At 63.3% G+C, this 22,790-nt stretch overlaps 2 protein-coding genes across 3 annotated transcripts; both read right to left on the reverse strand.

The window, feature by feature from the left end:
- Positions 1 to 6: 6 nt before the first annotated feature.
- On the reverse strand, positions 7 to 6,448 carry AEBP1 (AE binding protein 1; the record flags this gene model as incomplete). Its single annotated transcript, XM_030468679.1, has 21 exons — positions 6,181 to 6,448; positions 5,704 to 6,090; positions 5,469 to 5,534; positions 5,102 to 5,173; positions 4,905 to 4,991; positions 4,452 to 4,553; positions 4,243 to 4,341; positions 3,930 to 4,010; positions 3,783 to 3,857; positions 3,581 to 3,690; positions 3,359 to 3,498; positions 3,197 to 3,281; positions 2,966 to 3,110; positions 2,770 to 2,858; positions 2,372 to 2,495; positions 2,091 to 2,287; positions 1,517 to 1,696; positions 914 to 1,253; positions 569 to 708; positions 336 to 435; positions 7 to 262 (listed from the first exon to the last, which is right to left on the reverse strand). Coding segments are annotated over exons 1-21 (3,104 nt in total), but the record flags the coding sequence as incomplete, so codon positions are not given.
- Positions 6,449 to 7,878: 1,430 nt separating this feature from the next.
- DBNL (drebrin like) lies at positions 7,879 to 21,776 on the reverse strand. Of its 2 annotated transcripts, XM_030468676.1 has the most exons (13): positions 21,660 to 21,776; positions 21,011 to 21,066; positions 18,759 to 18,871; positions 18,332 to 18,406; positions 18,088 to 18,234; positions 16,937 to 17,014; positions 16,181 to 16,332; positions 14,750 to 14,804; positions 13,906 to 14,008; positions 12,546 to 12,686; positions 10,918 to 11,024; positions 9,885 to 9,990; positions 7,879 to 8,791 (listed from the first exon to the last, which is right to left on the reverse strand). In XM_030468676.1, exons 1-13 carry the CDS (start codon positions 21,740 to 21,742, stop codon positions 8,652 to 8,654), a joined length of 1,356 nt encoding a protein of 451 aa, XP_030324536.1. In that variant the 5' UTR covers positions 21,743 to 21,776; the 3' UTR covers positions 7,879 to 8,651. The 2 variants fall into 2 exon arrangements, with proteins under 2 accessions (XP_030324536.1, XP_030324537.1); XM_030468677.1 differs by lacking the exon at positions 12,546 to 12,686.
- Positions 21,777 to 22,790: the final 1,014 nt, after the last annotated feature.

Below are 22,790 nucleotides of genomic sequence, written 5' to 3' on the forward strand. Positions count from 1 at the left end.
CGCAGCCGCAGCCGCAGGCGGAGCCGCTCCCGGGGGGTCATGGGGCGGCCCGGCACCGGGCGCAGGATGGGGCGGTTCCCGTTCATGGCCATGATCTCCCGGATGCGCTTCCAGTTGGAACGCGAGAGGACGAAGTCGCACTGGGTGGCCCCGATGTCGTAGAAGACGCTGCAGGTCTTGGCGCTGGGGTTGTACCCCTCGGCCCGGGCCCACACCCGGTACTCCCCCGGGTTCAGGATGCGCCAGTAATCGCCCCCGGCGGCTGCGGGGGAAGCGGCGGGCTCAGGGGCTGCCGGTGACGGAGCCGGGGCTGCCGAGCCTGCCCCGCACCCTACCTGTCCTGACGGGGTGGTCGATGCCCCCCACCACGATGGTGGCGTTGGCGATGGGTTCTCCCTGCTGGTCCTTCACTGAGCCCTTGATGCCCCGGTGCACCTGGGGGAGAGGAGCAGCGTGGGGCAAGCAGGGGCTGCCGGCTCTGGCCCAGCCTCTGCCCCCGCTCACAGCGGGAGGGGTTGGACCTTCAGAGGTTCCTTCCAACCCAGATTATTCTACGCTTCTCCCAGACCTGCTCCATGAAGGTGAGCAGCGATTCCTTGTTGTTCTCCCACTCCTGCTGCAGCTCGCTCTCGTGGGGGAATTTGTCACAGCCCAGGTAGAAGGAGAGCTCCAGGCAGTTGGTGTGCAGGTAGCTGAAGTCGTTCATAGCTGTAAAACAACCACCAGCACCCGCCCACCCGCGGCGTGGGGCAGGCAAGCACGGAAGCATCGAGTCACCGGACTTGGAAAAAGCCCTGGGATCACCCACTCCCACCACCAGCACAACCCCACTGAGCTCCGGTCCCACATACCACGTCTGCACCCTTCTACAAACTCCTTCGGGGCCTGTGACCCCCCCAAGCTCCCCACTTACTGCCGGCCCGGGGGCGCCACTTGGCCCCCTGCACGATGCCCATGGCGTCGGTGACGTCCTGCGTGTGGCAGCCCCCGTGGAAAGTCTCGGTCATGGTGAGGTGGGCCGAGGCGTAGGAGATGGCCAACCAGCGGAAGATGGCGTGGTCAGGGGTCTCCTGCAGCTCGGGGGGGGCATCCTCATAGTCGGGGGGGTGAGGGGCGGCTGCTGGTGTCTGGGTGAGGGTCCGGGCTGTGTCGAAGGGGTAGGACACCAACTTCTCCCCGCCCTGCAGGTTGGCTCCCAGCACGAAGGGATTCTTCTCCATCCACGCCATGATGGCACGGGTCTCCACTGCCACCTGCCAGGGTGGGCACGGCAGAGTGTGACACCCCCACGTGTGACACCCCAAAGTGTGACACCCCTGTGTGTGACACCCCCGAGCGTGACACCCAGAGCATGACACCCCACAGTGTGACACCTCCATGTGTGACACCCCCATGTGTGACACCCTAGCATGTGACACCCCCACATGTGACACTCCCAAGTGTGACACCCCTGTATGTGACACCCCCATGTGTGACACCCCTCCCCACAGCTGCCAGACCCCATGCTAAGTCTCACCGTGGCATCCTCAGCCAGGTAGTGCTCAGGGATGGGGATGTGGTGGTTGGGGAACTTGTGGGGCACCAGTTTCCTCTCCTCAGCCGCCCACAGCACGGATGCCAGGTCGGGGAAGTTCTCAAAGAGGTCGTAGCCCTCCTCTGTCCAGTGGCCCAGTGCCCAGTTACCCAGCTCCGAGCCCTGGGGGCAGCCAAGGGGCATGGTGACCTGGGGGCTACATTCCCCTGCATCCCCACCTCATCCCACAGCCCCATCCAACTGCCCCACTGTCCCATCCCACCCTACCATCCCATCTCCCCACCCCACTGTCCCATCCTATTGCCCTGCAACCCCACCCCACCATCCCACCCTGTCCCTTCCCTCTGTCCCTTCCTCTGCCTCACCATCCCGTGCCACTGCCTTGCTGTCCCCTTCATGCCCCTCCCCACCTTCCCACCCCATCCCACCCCACCCATCCCATCCCATCCCATCCCATCCCATCCCATCCCATCCCATCCCATCCCATCCCATCATCTCCACCATCTCACCCCCCTGTCTCCTCCCTGTCTCCTCCCTGTCCCCCTTGTCCCCTCACCGCCTGGCGGGCCAGCTCGTAGCCATCGGGGTTGAGGGAGGGGACGATGTGGATGCGGGTTTGGGTCACCAAGCTCCGCACCCGAGCGTTCCCTGCCTGGAATTCCCGGCACAGGAACTGCAGGAGCAGCAGCAGCAGCTCCCGGCCCAGCACCTCGTTGCCGTGCAGCCCTGCCGTGTACCGCACCTCCGGCTCTCCTGGGTGGGGGACACATGCAGGGTCACCCCCTACCCTCTCCCCCCACCCACCCACCCCCTGCCCCCTAACCTGCCCCTCCTCACCCATCTCGTGTTCGCCCGGGTTGTCAGAGATCTCCATGGCGTAGATCTTCAGCCCCCGGGAGCTCTTCCCGATGTTGTAGATTCGGGTGATCGTGGGACACTCCTCGTTCACCACCTTCATCAGCTGGGGGAGGGGAGATGGGGGTGAAGAGGGGCAGTGCTCAGGGGCCAAGCCCCATGGAGGATCCCACCCCATGGAGAATCCCATCCCACGGAGGTTCCCACCAACACAGAGATGCCCACCCCATGGAGGATCCCACCCCACAGTGGTGCCCAACCCATGGAGATTTCCCACCCTACAGAGGTTTCCATCCCACGGAGGTGCCCGCTACCCCAGAGGTGCCCATCCCGTGCAGGTTCCCACCCCACAGAGGCTCCCACCCCACAGAGGCTCTCACCTGCCTCATGTCCTTGTAGCTGTGGTGGCGGAAGTCCAGGTTGTCGGTGGAGGTCACCTCATTCTGCTGGCTGTAGTAGCTGCTGATGGCTGCGGAGGGGAAAACGAGGTTTGGGGGGGAGTGGGGAGCTGGGACCCTCCCCTATTCCCCCCACACACACCCGCTGCCCCCCAGCCCCGCTCGGGGTGGCTCTCACAGGAGAGGGGGCAGCCCAGGACCTCCATGCGCAGGCAGAGGCTGCCGTTCCAGCGCTGGGGGTAGATGCGCAGGTACCGCGCCACCACGGGCTCGGGGAACTCGGTCAGCACCGGGGTGTCCTTGTCCACGTTGCCATAAAACATCTGCGGGGGGGCACACGATGTACCCGAGGGGGAGGGGAAGGTCCCCACTGTCCGTCCCCCCCCACCACACATTGTGGTGTCCCCACCATCTCCTCGTAGCCGTTGCTGTACATCACCCAGTTCTGGCTGTCGTTGCTGAAGCCCACGTAGAAGCTGGTGACAAAGTCCTCGCTGCGGGGGGAAGGGGACAGGTTTGGGGGTGTCTCTGGGTCCTCTCCCCGTTCCCAGATCCCTCCCTCTCCCCGTACTGGATCTGGGAGTCACGGCCCTGGGTGATGACTCCAGTGAACTTGGTGGTGCGGCGCGTGTCCACCTCCAGCCAGTGTGCCCGCCCGTCGTCCTCGGCACACCAGGCCCCGTCAAAGAAATCGTCCTCGTTGGTGCCCGCCTGCAGTGGGGACAGCAATGGGGACACGGGTGGGGGGTGGGCTCGGTGCCGGGGGGTGCCGGGGGGGGGATGTGACCCTCACCTGCATGTTGAGGCGGCCACGCTGGGCGCCCAAGCCGTGGCGCAGCATGGAGGAAGCCAGGAGCTGCTCGTCAGCAATGCGGTGAGACTCCAGACCGATCGGGGGACAGCCTGGGGACAAGGGGTGGCCATCAGGGACATTCTGGGGACAAGGGGGGGCCATCACCTCCCCTTCCCTCCGGCCCACACCCCAGGACACTCACTTGTCTTCTCCTCCAGAGGGGCCCACTCATCCTCATCTGGGTCCAACTTCTTCCCTCCTGTTTTTTTTGGTTTTTCTGGAAAAGAGGCAGAGTGAGGGGGGTGGGGACAGAGCCCGGGCGTTGGGGTGTAGGGGGGGTGTTACCCACCTTTGCGGTCCCGGCCTTTCTCCTCAGCCCAAGGATCCTCCTCCTCCTCCTCCTTGCTGCTCCCACCCTTCTTGGGCTTCCCTGGGGCAGGAGAGCGGCTGCTGGGGACCTGCCCCCCACCCTAGGGACCTGACACCCACTCCATGGACGTGTCACCCACCCTGGGGATATGCCACCCATCCTGGAGACATGCTAACCTGCCCTGGGGATGTGCCACCCACCCCAAGGATGTGTCACCCCAACCCAGGGGTGTACCCCCCACCCTGGGGATGTGCCTCCCACCCTGGGGACAGGTCCCCAGCCCATCTCTCACAGGGTTTGAGCTTCTCCTCGTCCGTCTCCATCTCCTCGCCCTTGTCCGGGTGCTTGTGGGGCTTGGCCGGGGGGGGTGGGGGAGGCAGCCCATACTGCACTGGAGGGGCAAAGGGGGGGCCGGGACAGCCCTTTAGGGCCGGAGGGAGGGGCAGTGGGGGTCAGAGGCCCCATGGATGGGGGTCCTGGGTTGGCTGCCCCATCACTCACGGTCATCATAGTCGGGGGGGTCAAAGCCCTCCTCGTAGTCCCCTTCGGTCACCGGGAGGGTTGGGGAGGGAGGTGGGGGGGCAGATGGCACCTCTGGTTTCACTGGGTGAGGGGAACAAGGGCTGGGGTGAGAGTGGCTGGGAAGGGGGGTACCCCCATGTCCCTTTGTGGTCCCCATGTCCCCATAGGACCCCTCCAAATCCCCACAGGGTCCCTGTGGAGTCCCCGTGTCCCCACAGGGTTCCCACATGCGTGTTGTGTCCCCATGTCCCTCCAGGGTCCCCACACCCCTGCAGTGTCCCTTCCACCCCTCTATGCTGTCCCCACACCCCCTCAGCTCTGGGTTGTTCCCCGATGCTACTCCCCTGGGTCCCCACCCCAGGGACCGTTCCCCCCCCCAGCCCCATCCCATGTGGTGCCACCCCCCCCTTGTCCCTCTGTCCTCTCACTGACATGGCTCCTCGGGCTGGGGCCAAACCCTGGGGGGTTTCATCCTGCTGGGGGGCTTGTGGGGTCTCTGCTGCCGTCGGATGTACTCAACTGGGGACAGAAAGAGGGAGTGGCCCTGGCTTTGGGGGTGCTGGGGGGGGACACCCCCTCCCTGAAGCCAGGGACCCCCAGGCCCCCCCCCCCACCCCCTGGTACCGTACAGTCCTCATAGTCCTCCCGCTCCAGCTGCTCGTTGTAGTCCAGAGTCGGGGGCTCCGGCTCCTCGGGGACCTCTGTGGGGAGGGGACATGTGGGGAGGGAGCAGTGGTGGCACCAGGGCACAGGGAGGTGACATTGGGGTGCAGGGAAGTGGCACTGGGGTGCAGAATGGTGACACTGGGGCACAGGGAGGTGGCATCAGGGCACAAGGGGTAAAACTGGGGTGGAGGGTGGTGGCCCCAGGGCACTGGGGTGGCAGAAGGTGGCATGCAGTAATAGAAAGGTGGCCCCAGGGTGCAGGGTGTGGCATTTGGCAGCAGGAGGGGACACCAGGGCACAGGGAGGTGGCCCTGGGGACAGAGCACTCACCAGGCTCCGGATGCCACCCCTCTCGTCCCAGGTCCCAGGCCTCGCTCGGTGGCTCCTCCAATCCCCCTGGGGACAGCGATGGGGAGCGAGGGGCTGGCGGTGCCCCCGGAACCCTCGGGGGAGACCCCCAGGGAACAAATCCCCCCCAAGCCGTGGGGTGGCACTGAGGACACGGGGTGGGTGACATCGTGGTGTGGCACCCCCCGAACCCGCGATGGGGACCTCCCGGACTCACCTCGGGCACCTCCATCCCCCTCCTCCCCGCGGGACGGGGGCTGCTCCGGCAGCTGGGGGGTCCCCGGGATCCCCTCCTCCAGCGGGGGCTGCGGGGGGGCTGTCGGGGGCTCGGGTGGCTTCTTCCCGGAGGGTTTTTTGGTGGCCTTGGGTGGCTTCTCCTTGGGTGGCTTCTCCTTGGGCTTTTTGGAGCCTTTGGGGGCTTTTTCCTTGGGCTTCTTGGGGGGCTTGCCCTTGCCCCTCTCCTTGTCCCTGTCCCTTTCCTTGTCCTTGTCCTTCCTGGACCCCCGAGGTCTCTCCTTGGGCTTCTTGGTAGGTTTGGGGGCTTTTTCCTTCTTCCCCTTCTTGCCTTTCGGGGGCTCCGCCGCCCCCAGAGGTCCCGGGGAGCCTGCGGGGGGGGTGCGGGACCCAGGGTGAAGGGCGGCAGAGGCTGAAGGAGAGGGGGGGTCCCCGCCTGCCCCCGGAGCCCCGTGCTCACCGGTGCCGGTGCCGGTGTCCGGGTGGGTACCAAAGCCCAGCTCGGTCCCGTCGCTGTCGCTGTCCCCGTCCCTGTCCCCGTCGCTGTCGCCGTCCCCCGGCCAGAGGAAGCCCCGCAGAAACTCCTCAATTTCTGCGTCGCTTATGGCGGGGGGGGAGGGGGCGGCCCCGGGGGGCAACAGCAGCAACGGTGCGACCATCACCAGGAGCCAGGAGCACGGGGGGGCCATGGTGACCCCGGAGAGACCCCCGAGAGCCCCCAAGTACCCCCAAAGAGCCCGAGAGCCCTCAAAGACCCTCCCAAGAACCCCCCCGGGAGTACTGAGAGCCCCGAGAACCTCCCGAGAGCCCCGAGAGCCCCGGCCTCGTCTCAAGAGCCCCCCCAGAGCCCGGAAAGCCCCGAGAGCCCCGGGGCGGGCGGGCTGGGGGCGGGCGCAGGAACCGGGGGCGGCACCGAGGGGCGGCCGGGAATGGGGGGGGTGCCCGCACGGCACTGCATGGCACTGCATGGCACTGCATGGGCACTGCACGGCACTGCACGGCACTGCATGGGCACTGCACGGCACTGCATGGGCACTGCATGGCACTACATGGCACTGCACGGAGCTGGCACCGGCACTGGCGCTGCACGGACACTGCCTGGGCACTGGCACTGGCACTGGCACTGCAGTGAGTGCCCTCAGCGCACTGCACAGCGCGGGCACTGCCCGTTTATCCTCCCCCACCCCTCACGGCATCCGTGGCACCGCCCGTGGACCCACGGACCCCCCACGGGACACTGCACAGCACACACACTGCCCGCTGCCCCTGCACACTGGGGGGGGGGGGAGGGGGCTGCCCAGGGGACACGCAGGACACCCCCTCCCACCAAAAACGTTGCCCCCCCCATCTACGGGGGGTTCGATGGCCCCGCAGGCTCCCTGGGACGCTGTGGGGCCACGTGGCAGCTGAGGCCGCCACCCCCCACTCCCCCCCACGCGTCACTCAGGACCCCCCCGGCCGTGAGTCACCTCCCAGACACGCTGCGAGGGGGGGTGGGTGGGGGGGTGGCACTGAGCCTCAGGGAAGCTCCCAGTAGTGCCCCCCCCCTTCCAGCTCCACTCCCAGTACAGGCTCCTCCACCCAGTATGGTTCCCCCAGTACAGTGCCATCCTTCCCAGTACACCCCCACCCCACCACCCCCAGACCCTGGCAGGGAGATCGCTGGACCCCCATCCCCGGGTGCGTGTCCCAGTGGGTGGGGGTCCCAGAGGAGTCGGGAGGTCCCTGCTGACCCCAGATCCCTGTATTCCCCTCATCCCAGCCTCTTCCCTGTCCTTCCACTGCATCCCCAGTGTCACCAGTGTCCCCAACCCCTCCCCCCCGCCACTCCTCTGGCTGCTCCCCCCGAGCTTAACCCCTCCCCTTCCCGCTTCATTAACAGATTCCTCATTAGCACTCCTGGCTGACACTGAGAATACCAAACCCTGGGGATTTCACCCCAATTCCTGCCCAGAATTGAAAAAAAAAATAAAAAAAAAAATTGGCATTTCACCCCAATTTATGTCCATAACTGCTGAAGAAATTGGAAATTCCCCCAATTCTGGCTTGGAATAGAAAAAAAAAAAAAAAAAGTAATTTCACCCCAATCCTGCCAGAATTACCAAACCTGGGCTGTTTTGCCCCAGTTCCAGCCCAGCCACACCCCACTGCACCAACACCAAAGAAAAGCCCTTTTATTATTGCTGGGGGGGGGGGGGAGCCTGTGAGTCCCCCAGGATGGGGGCTCAAGGAGCTGCCACAACCCATAGCACCCATGGGACCCCCAAGCTCCTCCTAAAGCAACACCAAGGGCAGAAACTCAACAAGGGGGGGTCAGGAGTGGGCTCTTCCTTGTTCACAGTGAATTTGGGGTGACTGGGGGGGGGGGTCCTGCACTCACAGGTTTGTTAAAAAATAAACCCCCCCAAGTCCCCCGGGTTGGGTCTCCTGGCAGACTGAAACCCCGGGCTCAAATCATGGATGTGGGTGAGGAGAGGGGAAAAGCCCCACATGGGGGGCACCCTGGGGTGGGGGGTACTCGGGGGGAGCACTGGGGGGGGGCTGCAGGGCCGGGGTTGGGGCTGTTGGATCCTGGCGGATTCTGGAATCAACCCCATGAGGCTGGGTCAGCGTTGGAGCAGGGATTGATTCCTCCCTGGTGGCCATGAGGTCTGGAAGGGGAAAAGTGTTCCCTGAAAAAGCCCCCGGAGGGATCTGTCACCCCCCCTGCCCCCCAGCTCTGGGGAGGAGGGGAGGGATGGGTGGGGGGATGGAGCCTTCATCCCCACCCTGTGCCGGGGCCCGGAGCTGCTGCCAAGGGAGCCGGGGAATGGCACTTGGCTTGGAGAGCAAACAGCCAGGAGAAAGGAGAAAGCAAAGCCACCCAGGAGCGGGCAGGGGGCAGGGGGCAGTGGTCCCAGGGCTGGGGCGTGGCTGAGGTCCCACACCCCCTCACTCGATCAGTTCCACGTAGTTGGCAGGGAACATCCCAAAGTGGCCGTCGGGGCCGTAGCCGCGCCACCAACCCTCATCGATCATCTCAATGTTGGTGATGATGTTCTCAGGGTCAAAGGAGATCTCGGTGTCATCAGCTGCAACAGGAGAGAGGGGCAGGGGGATTAAACTCAACCTCAACCACCCCCCACCCAACAGCTGGGACCTGCTGGGAATCCCTGGGAATCCCTGGCCTGCTTCAGATGTTCCTGGGAAGGGACATGGATGGGGAGAGGCCAAGGGCATGAGGTTCAACCAGGACAGGCTGGATCCATGGGATGGGGCTCTGCAGAGGGATCAGGACAGGCTGGATCCATGGGATGAGGTTCAAGCAGGCTCAGTGCTGGATCCTGCACTTGGGTCACACCAACCCTGGGCAATGCTCCAGGCTTGGGGCAGAGCAGCTGGAAAGTGCCCAGAGGGAAAGGAGCTGGGGGGTTGGACAGCAGGGGCTGAGGATGAGCCAGCGTGTGCCCAGGTGGCCAAGAAGGCCACCAGCATCCTGGCTGGGATCAGCACTGGGGTGGCCACCAGGAGCAGGGCAGGGATCATTGCCCTGTGCTGGGCACTGCTGAGGCTGCACCTCCAATCCTGGGCTCAGTTTTGGGTCAGAAAAGAGACAAAGAGGGGCTGGGGGTGTCCAGAGAAGGGCAAGGGAGCTGGGGAAGGGTGTGGAGCAGAAGGAGAAGGGTCTGGAGAAGTTGTGAGGAGCAGCTGAGGGCCCTGGGGGTGTTGATCCTGGAGCAGAGGAGGCTGAGGGGAGACCTTGTGGCTCTCTGCAAGCCCCTGAGAGGAGGTTGGAGCCAGGGGGGGTCGGGCTCTGCTCCCCAGGAACAAGGGATGGGACAAGAGGAACTTTTGGCACAACTCAAGTTGTGCCAGGGGAGGTTTAGGTTGGAGCTGGGGAAGAATTTCTGCCTGGAAAGGGTTGTCAGGGCCTGGCCCAGGCTGCCCAGGGCAGGGCTGGAGTCCCCATCATCCCTGGAGGGGTTTCAGAGCCTGGGGATGTGGGGATGAGGGACATGGGGTGGGGGGGGCCTGGGCAGTGCTGGGATGGGCTGGAGGATCTCCCAGGGCTTTGCCAACCCAAACAATTCCATGAGCCTCTGACACCCTGTGTCAGGCCCCCAGCCCCCCCCAGCCCCTGTCTGTCAGCATCTCCCTGGTCTGCAGGGGGGGTGGGGGTCTCACCAGCCTGGTAGTCATAGAGTGCTCGTGCACAGAGCCCCTTCCCTGTCAGGTCAGGGGGGGGTTGGTACTCCACTGTGTACTCGTATTTGGCATTTTCAGCATGTTCCTGCAGAGAGAGAGAGGCAGGAGAAGGATTCAGCAGTGTCACAGACCCAGGGTGTCCCTCACCCTGCTCTGCTCCCCACGGAACCCCTCGGGTGTCCCAGGAGGTGTCAGGAAGCCCACCCCTCAAGACCACCCCTGTGTCACCCCCATGGACAATCCTGGACCAGCTCCAGCTCCCTTTTTCCAAACCCTTCTCTGTAGTTTTTATTTTGGGACTCGAGCTGGCTGATTTTTACTCCTCTTTGGTACAAAAGAGGAGGTGGAGACGGCTCAGTCCATCTCCTGCTCCTTCAGAAACAGCCAGGCACTTCCCGAGGAATTGTAGGAGCAAAGGAAGTGTGGCTGGAAATGTCCCTGGTTTAATGGCCAGGGATGACAGGATGGATGCAGAGAGGAGAGGAAAGGAAACGGGTCCCTGAGACACCAGAGGGACACATGCCAAGAGGTGGCTTTGGGTGTGCAGAGGAAGAGGAGAAGGAGGAAGAGGAGGAGGAGGAGGAGGAGGAGGAGGAGGAGGAGGAGGAGGAGGAGGAGGAGGAGGAGGAGGAGGAGGGGAGGAGGAGGAGGAGGAGGAGGAGGAGGAGGAGGAGGAAGAGGAAGAGGAAGAGGAAGAGGAAGAGGAAGAGGAAGAGGAAGAGGAAGAGGAAGAGGAAGAGGAAGAGGAAGAGGAAGAGGAAGAGGAAGAGGAAGAGGAAGAGGAAGAGGAAGAGGAAGAGGAAGAGGAAGAGGAGAGGAAGAGGAAGAGGAAGAATGCTTTGGTGAAGAGGAACCCAGAGGGTCCCACCTGGTTCCCAACCCCCCTGGGGGCTCCAGGGACAGAGCAGTGACCCAGGGTGTGGGCTGGGGGTTCCTTGGCACACAGATCCCAGGTGGTCCTGGGGTGGTCCTTCCATCCCCTCAGATTCTCCATCCTGCCCCATGGACCAACCTGAGGAGGTTCTTCATAGATGGCCGAGGGCTCTGGAGGCTCCTCATACAAATTGGCCTCTTTCAGGTGGGAGCCCGGGACGCTGGAGCCGTATCCTGAGTCCTGCCCTGCAGAGTCAGCACACAGAACCCCTCAGCAGCCAAACCCCTCCCTGGCCTGAAGGCACCAGCACCCCCCAGCTCCCGGGGGTCCACACAGCACATCCACAGGGCTGGGAAGGGCTGAGGGAAGCAGACGGTGAGGTCTGGGAGCTCCGAGCAGCAGAGGAAGGAGGCTGCTCCAGATGAGCCGTGTCCAAACTGCTTCTCCTGGGAAGGACCAAGCCCAGGGCTGGACCAGAGACCGTGGCCGAGAGCAGCATCTAGTGGTGACAGCTCAGCCCTGGCCCCAGTTCATCTCCTGCCTGCCTCATCCCTGTCCCCACCTCATCCCTGTCCCTCAGCTCACTCTTGTCTCCAGCTCATCTCTGTCCTCCATCCTATCCTTGTCCCTATCCTGTCCTTTTCCCCAAGTCCATCCCTGTCCCCCATCTCCTCCTGTCCCCTCCTGTCCCTGTCCCCAGCCTCTGGACAGGACCCAGGGCACCCCGACTCGTGCTGCAGCCACTGGTTTTGCTCCAGCTGCTGGTGGAAGGGCTCAGCTGAACGGACCCACTGGGAGGAATTGGTGCTGAACTGGGCACTGATATAAGGGCAGCTTGGAGGTTGCTTCCCAGTTCTTGCCCAGCCCAGGCAGATGGGGGGTTCTGGAGAGGGGTCTGGGGGCACAGAGCTGAACTCCAGCCCTGCAGCCAGATGTGCCAAGGGTGCTGGGCAAGTGAGCAGAGCAGGGAATGGGGATACTGGGAGGGCTGGAGCAGCTCTGGAGCCAGGATGGGAGAGTTGGGGGTGTGCAGCCTGGAGAAGAGAAGGTTCTGGGGAGACCTTAGAGCACCTTCCAGTGCCTGAAGGGGCTCCAGGAAAGCTGGGAGGGACTTGGGACAAGGGCCTGGAGGGATGGGATGAGAGGGAAGGGTTTGAGCTGCAAGAGGGGAGATGAAGAGGAGATCTTGGGAAAAAATTGTTCGGTGTGAGGCTGCTGAGCCCCTGGCCCAGGCTGCCCAGGGCAGGGCTGGAGTCCCCATCATCCCGGGAGGGGTTTCAGAGCCCTGGAGATGTGGGGATGAGGGACACGGGGTGGGGGGTTTTCCAATGGAAATTGTGGTGATAAAGGGGAGTGGTTTCAAGCTGAGACTGAGATCTTAGGAAGAAATTGTTTGGGGTGAGGGTGCTGAGCCCCAGGTTCCCCCAGAAGCTGTGGCTGCCCCATCCCTGGCAGTGTTGAAGGTTGGATGGGGCTTGGAGCACCCTGGGCTGGGGGAGGGGTCCCTGCCCATGGCAGGGGGGGCACTGGGGGAGCTCTGAGGTCCTTCCAGCCCAAACTCTTGTGTGAGCCTGACCTTGGCAGCCCCAGCTCTCCCCCAGCCCTTGCAGCCCTCCCTGCAGATTTCTGGGCTGAAGATCCACTCGTGCTCTGCCAAGGAGTGGGAAACACAGCAGGAACTCAGAGCCTGTCCTGGGAGTGCCAAAGTTTGGGGCCCTAGAGGTGAAAAGCTGTGGTGGTGGAGGGGAGGGAGTGAAGGCACCAACCTGCTGCAGGGCTCGGCGAGGCTGGAGGGGTCCCCCAGGCAGAGGAGGGGGTGAAGGAGCCTGGGGCAGCATCCTGGGTGGGGGAGCCAGGGCTGGGCACTGAATTCAGCTCCTGCTGCAGGAAGGGGCTGCGGAGTTTGCCTGGGGAAGGAGTGGGACAGGCAGGGATGGAAGCTTCCCAGGAATCCCCAGGAGCTGAGGGATTCACCCAAGGGTGCTGCTGGGTGCTTTTCTGCCCACCACTGGGTTACCCTCCTTAGCAGGATTTTCCAGCTCTAATCCTGCTGGTGGGAAACAGGTTTGTCAACTGGTTACAGCAGGAGCTGCAGCCAAGCAAATAATATAAAATAAAGTAAAATAATAAAAAAAGGACCTAATTTGGGGGAAGAGAGGACAGTGCCAGCCAGGTCCTTCTCTCCAGGCTTCTCACGGGGATTTTCAGAGCACCCTGAGCTCCAGGGACAGCAGGACCAGGAACTGGGAGGAGCAGGGTTCAGGCTGGTGGTTGCCAGCCTGGGAAACCAGTTCCCTGGGCAGGAGGTGACTGCCCTTATCTCCCCATCTCCAAAGGAAACAGCAGCCAAGAAGGAGAGAGCCCAGCCCAGCCCTGCCCCAGCCCAGAGGGAATGTGCACCAGGAGTGGGAATGGGCACCAGGACTCAGGGAATGGGCACCAGAATTCACTCCCTGCCCTCAGCCCGTGGGTTTCATCCATCCTGGTGCATTTGTTTTCCTTTTCCTCCTTGGAAAACACCAAATCCTGACACATCCCATCCTCAGGACCCATCCTCCCCTGGGATGGTGACACAGATTTCCCCCCGCAGGATCCCATTCCCTCCCATCCATCCCTACCAGCTCCCATCCCAACACCCCAGAGCTCAACCCCGATTCCCTGGAGGGACTCTGGAGGGGGCTGAGCCACAGGGGGGATGCTGCCTCCCCCCAGGGACCCCCCGTGTCCTCAGCCACTTCCTTGGCCAGTTCCAGGCTGGGTTTTCCCAGTTTCCCAGTCCCCAGCCCACAGATCAGGTCAGTCCCTTCCAAGGGGCCTTGCACCCACTTGGCTCAGCCAGGGCCAAAAACAGGGGTGGAATTTAGGGCAGGAGGGATGGCTTGTGGCAGTGGCCCCTCCCTGACATGAATATATATCGTTTTCATTTAAAAATAAAAGGAATTTCAGCTTCAGGAGGTAAGAAATATGGCCTAGCCTCAAGCAGTCAGGAGCTGGGGGTGAGCTGAGGGTGTGATGAGTGCTGCCCATGCTCAGCAGGAGCCCCAGCCTGGGGGTGACACCCCCACCCCCCAAAAAACACCTCCCCCCTGATCAGGGGGATGGGAACCTGACCCATACTGCCCCTACCTGGCTGGGACCCCCTCCCCATCTCTGCTGGTCCCAACTTCTCCTTTTGCTTGAAGATGTCCCGGGGGTTGACAGCTCTCTGGGCAATGATGGAGGCAGCTTCCTGCCAAGAGCCCCAAACCCCTGTCACAGCCTGGGAGGGGCTGCAGCACCCACCCCCCCCTCAAGGCAAAGCCCTGGGGGGCTCCCACTGCTACCTGGGCCTCCCCCACCACCTCCCTTCTCCTGCTGCCCTTCTGCTGCCCCTCCTGCTCCTCAGGGGGTTCCTTCTGCTACAGCCTTGGGGTCACCTAGCCAGCCCCCCCCTCCCCATCTGCCCCCTCCATTCCCATCCATCCCATCCATCCCCATCCATCCCATCCATCCCCATCCATCCCACCCATCCCCATCCATCCCCACCCATTCCCATCCATCCTCTTTATCCCCCATCCATTCCCATCCATCCCCATCCATCCCCTCATCCCCACCAACCCCCTCCAGCCCCCTCCACTTCCCAGGAGGGGGAACAGGGAGGAAAACCCCTGGATCAGGGAAGGAGATGCTAGAGGTTTGGTGGACTGAGAGTCAGGGCTTGGTTGCCTCCAGTCCCCCAGGCTTTTTCCCAGGAATTTTAAGTCCCACTTTCCCCACAGGCTGGGCTGTGAGGAGCCCTGGCAGGAGCAGAGCTGGATGAGCAGAGCCATGGGAACCAAAGCTCATCCAAGGAAACCCAGGATGGAGCAAGAGACCTGGAGGACCCCATCAAGAGCCTGTCCATGGGTCTCTCCCTGTGTGACACTGCCTCCTCTATCACCCCACAGTTCCTGTCCCTTGTCCTCCCTTGGGGGACAATCCTGGAGCTCACCTGGTGCTGCTGCTCCTGGTCCCTGTTCCCAGCCTCCTGCTGCTGCTGGAGCCTCCTGTGGGGACAAATGACAGAGGGGGGGGTAAGGAAGAGGCAGGACGAGGGGCCTGGGGCTGCCCTGGAGCCCTGGCAGCTGCATGGGGAAGATCAGAGGAAGGACAGAGATGAGGAGCCCCAGACACCCACAGCCACACGGGGACAAGGAGCAAGGAAGGAGGGACAGGCAGAGGGACCAATGCTGGGAAAATCTCCTTCAGGGGCAGGGAGGAGACCTCCCCATCCCAGCTCAGTTCCAGACTCAGCTCTGCTGCACCATTGGGCTGGGAGAGGAGGGAAAGGAGCACAGTGCATGTAGCCCCCACATCCCCCACCTCTGATGGGCACAGAGCTCCCACTGCCTGGTCTGGAACATCAGCACCTCCAGAATGGTGGCCACAGGGTTTAGGAGCACCCTGGAAGGAGGGGGATGCAGTCCTGGAAGCAGGGAGACCATTGGGTGGTGCTGGACAAGTGGCCAAGCTGGTTCAGAAGGAGAGAAGGTGGTGGAGTCCCCATCCCTGGGGGGGTTTCAGAGCCCTGGAGATGTGGAGCTGAGGGACATGGGGTGGGGGGGACTGGGCAGGATCTTGGAGATGTTGGAGAGTCCAGAGAGGACAGTGAAGAAAATCTGAGGGCTGGAGCAGCTCTGGAGCCAGGCTGAGAGTTGGGGGTGTTGAGGCTGGAGAAGAGAAAGAGAAGGTTCTGGGGAGACCTCAGAGCACCTTCCAGTGCCTGAAGGGGCTCCAGGAAAGCTGGGGAGGGACTGGGGACAAGGGCCTGGAGGGATGGGATGAGGGGGAAGGGTTTGAGCTGAAAAACTGAAGAGATTAAACGAGATTTTAGGACGAAATTCTCTGGTGTGAGGGTGCTGAGCCCCAGGGTGCCCCCAGAAGCTGTGGCTGCCCCATCCCTGGCAGTGTTGAAGGTTGGATGGGGCTTGGAGCACCCTGGGCTGGGGGAGGGGTCCCTGATCATGGCAGGGGTGGCACTGGGGGTGCTTTAAGGTCCCCTCCCACCCAAACCAGCCTGGGACTCTAGGATTCTATGATCATACAGATCTTTTCCAACCCAAACCATTGCATGATTCTATTCTCTTCCCTCCAGGAAGGCAAACACAGCCCCTGCCCGGAGCCAGAGGGAGGTTTTGGGTTGCAGAGGAGCAGCAGAGCTGCCATGCTCTGCTCAGCACACTGAGCCCACCCCAAGGCTGATCTTTCCCCGGCTGCTGCCTCAGAAGAGGTTTCCTGGGACAGCAGCCGCAGGGATGTGATCCAAGGAACATCCCTGGAGGAGCTGGTGACAAGGACACACCAAGAGCCACGCTGAGAGATGCAGGGGAGTGGGACGGGCTCCGGGCCTGGTTCCAAACCCTATCCAGGAGCAGGAACTCACTTCTGGGCTTCGATCTGGTTGGATTTGGCTTTGTAGAGCTGCTCCCTCCCCGCCGCCTCCCGCAGCTCCCGCTCCCGACGTTCCCGTTCCAGCCGCTCCCGCTCCTCCTCTGCCCGACGCCTCTCCTCCCGCCGACGGTTCTCCTCATCCTTCTGAGGGACCCAGCACGGGCAGGGGTCAGCACCCCTCTCCAGGGACCCCCAGCACAAACAGGACCCCCGGCTCCAAGGAACCCCCCAGCTTGGAGCATCCTCCCGGATGAGAGAGACCCCCAAGTCTGAGGGAACCCCCAGGGTCAGAGAGATCCCCCCCAACCCAGAGGAACCCCCCAGCTTGGAGTAACCCCCAGCTCAGACAGGACCCTGAGCTCCAGGGAACCCCCCAGCTTGGATGATCCTCCTGTCTGAGAGGAATCCCCCAGCCTGGAGAAATCCCCTGATGTGGAGAGACCCCCCAGCTTGGAGGAACCCCCCCAACTCAGAGGGAACCCCTGGCTCAAAGAACCCCCAGAGCAGAGGGACCCCCTGGCACAGAACAACACCCAGCATGGGGGAACCCCCCAACTCAGAGAAACTCCACGGCTTAGAGGAACCCCCCTGGCTCAGAGAGATCCCCAAGCTGAGGAATCCACCAGCTCAGAGGGATCCCCCCAACTCAGAGGGACCCCCACCATGAAGGAACCTCCCAGCTCAGAGGGACCAACCCCAACCTCCTCACCCCAGCAATCTGCCAGGGAGCAGAAGTGCTGCAACTCACCTCAGCTTTGGCCCAGAAATTGTCCTTGTTGACTCTCTTGATCTCTGACATGGCATTGGTCTTCTGATAGACAGAGCCCTGGGGGCACAGGAGGTGGCAGGTGAGCAGCAGCCACCCCAGGATTTGCATTTCCCTGCAGGAATGTGTCCTGGGGAATTCCTGGCAGCTTCATCCTCCTGCCACAGCACTGCCCAGACCCCCTGGGCCCCTTCCTCCAGCCCCCCCACCCCTCTGCTCTGATGCTTTGCCTCGAGTTGTGCCAGGGGAGGTTTAGGTTGGAGCTGGGGAAGAATTTCTGCCTGGAAAGGGTTGTCAGGGCCTGGCCCAGGCTGCCCAGGGCAGGGCTGGAGTCCCCATCATCCCTGGAGGGGTTTCAGAGCCTGGGGATGTGGGGATGAGGGACATGGGGTGGTGGGGAATGGGTTGGGCTGTGATGGGCTGTAGGATCTCCAAGGGCTTTTCCATCATTCTATGAAAAACAGGGACTTCCAGTCCAGCTCTCCTCTTGCCTCAAGAGAAAACCAGGGAAGTGCAGAGCCCAGGCTGGAGCTGAGGTGCCCAGGACAGACAGGACCACGGCACTGCCCCAGCAAAGGCTCCCGGGGAGCTCAGGAGGGACTTGGGTCCTGCTGGTGACCCCACATCCCATGCAGGCAATGTGAGCAGCCAAGCTTCACATGTCTGAGAAACCTCACGTGTGGTAATGAAAACCCTTCCTGCAGGACATTTCCATGAGAGGGAACAGGAACTGCCAAGGTCTCTGGCCTCAGGTTTTGTTTCTAAGGGGGTTCAAAGCCCTCTGCACCAACCCAGCTCTTTCCCATCCCTCGGGGAGGAGCTCCATTCTCTGGAAAAAAAAGCTGGAGGTCATGTGTGTCCAAAAACCTGAACAGAACCTGGATCGGGGATCAGTCCTGCTTAAAAACCCATGGTTGGGCCTTGGAGGGGAAAGCCTGGGTTTGGTTTGCTGTGAGGACACCTTGGCTCTGCCAGCACCTCGGGATTTGCTCTGCAAGGAGCCAGCAAGAGGAACCAGCCCCGGGCAACCCCACAGGGGCTGAAACGGCCACGTTGAAGCCTGGGGAGCCTCTTCCTGGAGAGGGTGAGTGTCCTGGCCCCTGCCCAGACACCCCCTGATGGAGCCAACTCACCACAGGAGCTTGTGGGCCCGAGTCCTGGAATTTGCTGCTCTCCTTGTGGAAGTTGTAGTTGGCTCCCGAGGCCTTGGCGACTTTCTCCATGATGAGCTCGGGCTCCACGTCCTCCTCTGCCCGAGCATTGATGGTGACGTGAGCCCCCTGGGCAGGGAGAAGCCAGAGCAGAGGGGTCAGAGCCCACTCAGGACGATGGCCCCAAGGCAGGGCCCAGCAGGAGGACACGAGGAGAGGAGCAGACCTTGAGGAAGTTGGCCACCGTGCTGAGGTGGTTGGCACAGGCTCCTTTCCGCACGTCATTGACGCCTTCACCCGTCTGCCAGGAGAGACCACGGGCACCACCTCACCCCAGGGACCCCTCCAGGGTGGGTGCTGCCACCAGAACCTCAGCCCCAACCTGCAGATCACCTGTGACAAGGGACACAGCCACACTGGGAGGGCTCCAGGCTCCTCCTGACCCTCAGACCCTTCCTCCCACCCATCCCAGGGGGGTTCAGAGCTGCCCCTCAGCTGCCTGCACAAAGAGGGGACATGGGGACACGGACCCCCCCCGGTCTGCACCTCTGTGTAGGGGGGTCTGGGCTACCCCCAGGGGTGGGCTGGGAGCCTCCTGGGTGTCCCTGGAGACCCCAAGGGAGAATTCAGCAGTGTCTGAGCTGCCCACTCACCCAGTTGATGAGGACGTATTTGGGCAGCCCCGAGTTGGGGTCCCTCACCCTGCAGAAGGCATACATCACCTTCCCGCTGTTCAGCTCCTCCACCAGCTCCTCCAGGCCACCATCTGCCCCAGAGAGGAAGGAGAAGCTGTCAGACACCCCAACCACCAACACAAGGTGGGAACAGCCACAGCCTCAGCCTCCCAGGGACCATTCCTGGAGTTGTTCCATGCTGTGAGGGTCCCAGACCCCCCATGTCTGCCCCACTCCTTCCACTCCTTACCTGCCCACTCCCACCCACGGCCCCGGCCCCACCAGAGCTCCTCTAACTCAGACTTTTGCTACCACAAGCCCACATCCACGCATGGACAGATCCCAGGTCCTTAAAGTGACAATGGAGAAGGGGAAGGAGGCACTGGCATTGCCCCGGAGTCCCCAGGGGCTGTGAGCAGAGCAGGAAGCAGAGCAGGAAGCTGCCAAACCACCCTGCAGGGGCTCCAGAAACCACCTCCTGCCACTGCAAAACCTGAGAGGTCCCAAGAATGTCCCTCAGGACAAGAAAAGAGACATTGAGGGGCTGGGGGTGTCCAGAGAAGGGCAAGGGAGCTGGGGAAGGGTGTGGAGCAGAAGGAGAAGGGTCTGGAGAAGTTGTGAGGAGCAGCTGAGGGCCCTGGGGGTGTTGATCCTGGAGCAGAGGAGGCTGAGGGGAGACCTTGTGGCTCTCTGCAAGCCCCTGAGAGGAGGTTGGAGCCAGGGGGGGTCGGGCTCTGCTCCCCAGGAACAAGGGATGGGACAAGAGGAACTTTTGGGACAACTCAAGTTGTGCCAGGGGAGGTTTAGGTTGGAGCTGGGGAAGAATTTCTGCCTGGAAAGGGTTGTCAGGGCCTGGCCCAGGCTGCCCAGGGCAGGGCTGGAGTCCCCATCATCCCTGGAGGGGTTTCAGAGCCTGGGGATGTGGGGATGAGGGACATGGGGTGGGGGGGCCTGGGCAGTGCTGGGATGGGCTGGAGGATCTCCCAGGGCTTTTCCAACCAAACCCTCTGGATGAGAAGTGGAGGAGAAACCAAGTGCTCCCTGTTCCTGTGCAGCAGCTCAGCCCCATCAGAGGGGAAGTGAGCAGAACCCCAGCGGATGCCACAGGGTGAGGCTGAGCAGCAGGAACCTCCCCCTGGTGCTGAACCCTCAGACCCCCCTGGGCAGGGGGGAGCCCACCCAGCCCTGCACCCAGGATTAAAACCAGCAGAGGGCTGAGCAGGATGGGCGAGGGAGGGATCCAAAGAACAACTGTTGGGAAAAGGAGCAAAACCCCGCCCAAGGGGCTCTCACTTCCCCCAAAAACTCCTGCAGACCACACGATTCCTCCTCCTCTGCTTTGCCTGAGCCCTGGGCAGCTGGAACACGAGCTCAGCACCAGCACCCACAGGCCCTGGAGTTGCTTTCCTTCTCATCCATTAAATATTTATACCTCAGCTCTAAATTCCTCACGGCAGGTCCCGAGCCAGACAGGGAAGCTGAAGGACTGGAAGGGCTTCTGGGAGCCTTGCATCAGGGGTAGGTGGGCTGGGAGGGCCCCCAGGGCAGGGCTGGGGGGAGCAGAGCTGCCCAGGGGCCCGGGTCTGTGTTCCCCTTGGCATGGAGAAACCCTTGAGGGGAACCCCCCCAGAACCCAGAGCCAGGACGCAGGGGTGGAAAGGAAAGAGGAGAGGGATGGAAGCAGCAGCCTGAGGAACTCTGAAGAACATTGTGTCCTTCCCTCACTTCACCAGGACTGAAAACCCCTCAGGGATGCAAAGACCCCAACATGGGGTCCTTGGGCAAGGAGGAGAAGGAAGGGGAAGGAGAAGTCAGAGCCTCCCCGCGCCTCTCCCCACTGCCCCCTGGATCTTCTCCATTTCTCACACCCAGAAACAGCCCAGAGGATGAGAACAGGCTCAGGGCTCAGGGATTAAAACCCAAAATCCCTCTTCAAGGGAGAATGCCTGGATGCCACCACCAGCAGAGTGACAAAAGCCACACAGATCCCATGAGCTGAGCCCTGCACTCCCTAGACCCAGCAGGGGAGGGAGATGATGCCCAGGGGGAGGGTCCCAGGGTGCAGGGGGGGTTCCCAGGGTGCTGGGGGAGGGTCCCCAGGGTGAGGGTTCCCAAGGTTCCGGGGGGAGGGTCCTAGGGTGCAGGGAGAGGATCCCAGGGTGCAGGGGTGGGGTGCCCAGGGTGCAGGGGGGGGTCCCAGGGTGTGTGTGGAGGGTCCCCAGGGTGCTCACCTCCGGAGCCAGCCACACGCAGGTCATTGCTGTTGCCCTCATAGGTGAACAGGGCCCTAAAGCCAAGGCAGAGGGGGGTGGGGGGGTTATCTTCCTGCTTTGCCCCAAACCCAGCACCCCCCCAGCATCTGCAGCTCCTCCAGAACCTCTGCAGTGCATCCCAAATCCCCCCAGACTGAGGGTGCCCACCCAGGGTACCCACACATCCTAAACCCCCCCCATGTACACAGCTCCACGGCGTCCCCCCCACCCTCCCCACCCCCCCTGCCCCACAGAGTGGGAATCTCCTGATCCCCCCCAGACCCCCCCAACCCCCCACACTCTCCAATCCCCACACACCCCACCCCCGCTTTCCACTCCAGAGACCCCCCCACACCCTGTGCCGGCCGCTTCCTCCCCACAGCCCCACCTGCCCCACATCTTCCCCCACACACCCCCCCGGACCCCCCCAGGCCTTCCCCACACCCCCACTTTCACTTCTACCCCTCCCATCTCCAAATCCCTCCCTCAGATCCCCCCCAAACCCCAACACCCCCACCCCTCATCACCCCGCATCCACCCCCCGCACCCCATCCCTCCGGCATCCCCCACCCCACCCACACCCCCCAGCCCCCCCCGCACCCCTCCCAGCCCCCATCCCGCCCCTCACCAGTCCGTGGGGCTCCCCGCAGCCACCACCCGCCCGTAGGCCTCCTGCAGCGCCCGCCCGTTCTTGCTCAGGTTCAGCGCCATGGCAGCGCCCGCTGCGGAACGGACACGCCCACCGGGGAGCCCCACCCACAGGGGAGTCACGCCCACAGGGGAGCCCCACCCACCGGGGAGCCCCGCCCACCGGGGAAGCCCCACCCACCGTGGAGCCCCGCCCACCGGGGAGCCCCACCCACCGGGGGAGCCCTGCCTACCGTGGAAGCCCCGCCCACCGGGGAGCCCCTCCCCTGCACAGCTCCGCCCTCAGAACGACCCCGCCCCCCCAGAGAGCCCCGCCCCCGGCACAGCCCCGCCTACCAAAGAGCCCCGCCCTCAGAGCAGCCCCGCCCCCCCGTTCAGGCCCCGCCCGCCGCGCTTCTCTCTCCTTAAACCAGGCCCCGCCCTCTGGTCAGACCACGCCCATATTGGGGCACCGCCCATACTTAGCGCCTCGACTCTGGCCCAGACCACGCCCTGCGCTTTAGGCCACGCCCCCAAGTTTACCCGCCCGCGCCCGTCTGCCCAACAGACCACGCCCTACCACGGGCCACGCCCACTGAGTGACGTCAGTTAGGGCTCCGCCCCCCGTGCCAGGCGGTATCGGGGGAGGGGGCGGAGACCCCCGGAGTCCGGGGGTGCCTGGAGCAGCGGGGAGGAGGAGGGGGTGAACGGGGGGGTTGCCAAAGGGGGGCGGTGCTGATGGGGGAGACGAGGGGGGGAACTGGGGGGGTGGGGTGGGGGGATACTGATGGGGGGGGTCACACACCATGGGGACGTGGTCGGGGGTGCACCGGGGGGGTCGCCCATGGAGGGCAGGGGAGGGGATGCTCATGGGAGGGGTACGGGGGGGGACACAGTGGGGACATGGCCATGGGGGGCAGGGGGACACGGCTCCATCCCTTCCCTCCCCCCCAGTGCCACCTCCAGCCTGGCTCTGCTCCCCTCCCTGCCTCAATTTCCCTTCTCGTAGCCGGGATCTGAGCCCCTCCCCCCCCCCGTCATGCACTCTTCAAACTCGGGGGGGGTGGGGGACAGCTCGTTCCCCCCCCCCCCAGGCTGTTCCGGCCACCCATGGGACAGGAGAAATCCCGGG

This window comes from Calypte anna, unplaced genomic scaffold, assembly GCF_003957555.1.
Source record: "Calypte anna isolate BGI_N300 unplaced genomic scaffold, bCalAnn1_v1.p scaffold_213_arrow_ctg1, whole genome shotgun sequence".
Taxonomy (NCBI): domain Eukaryota; kingdom Metazoa; phylum Chordata; class Aves; order Apodiformes; family Trochilidae; genus Calypte; species Calypte anna.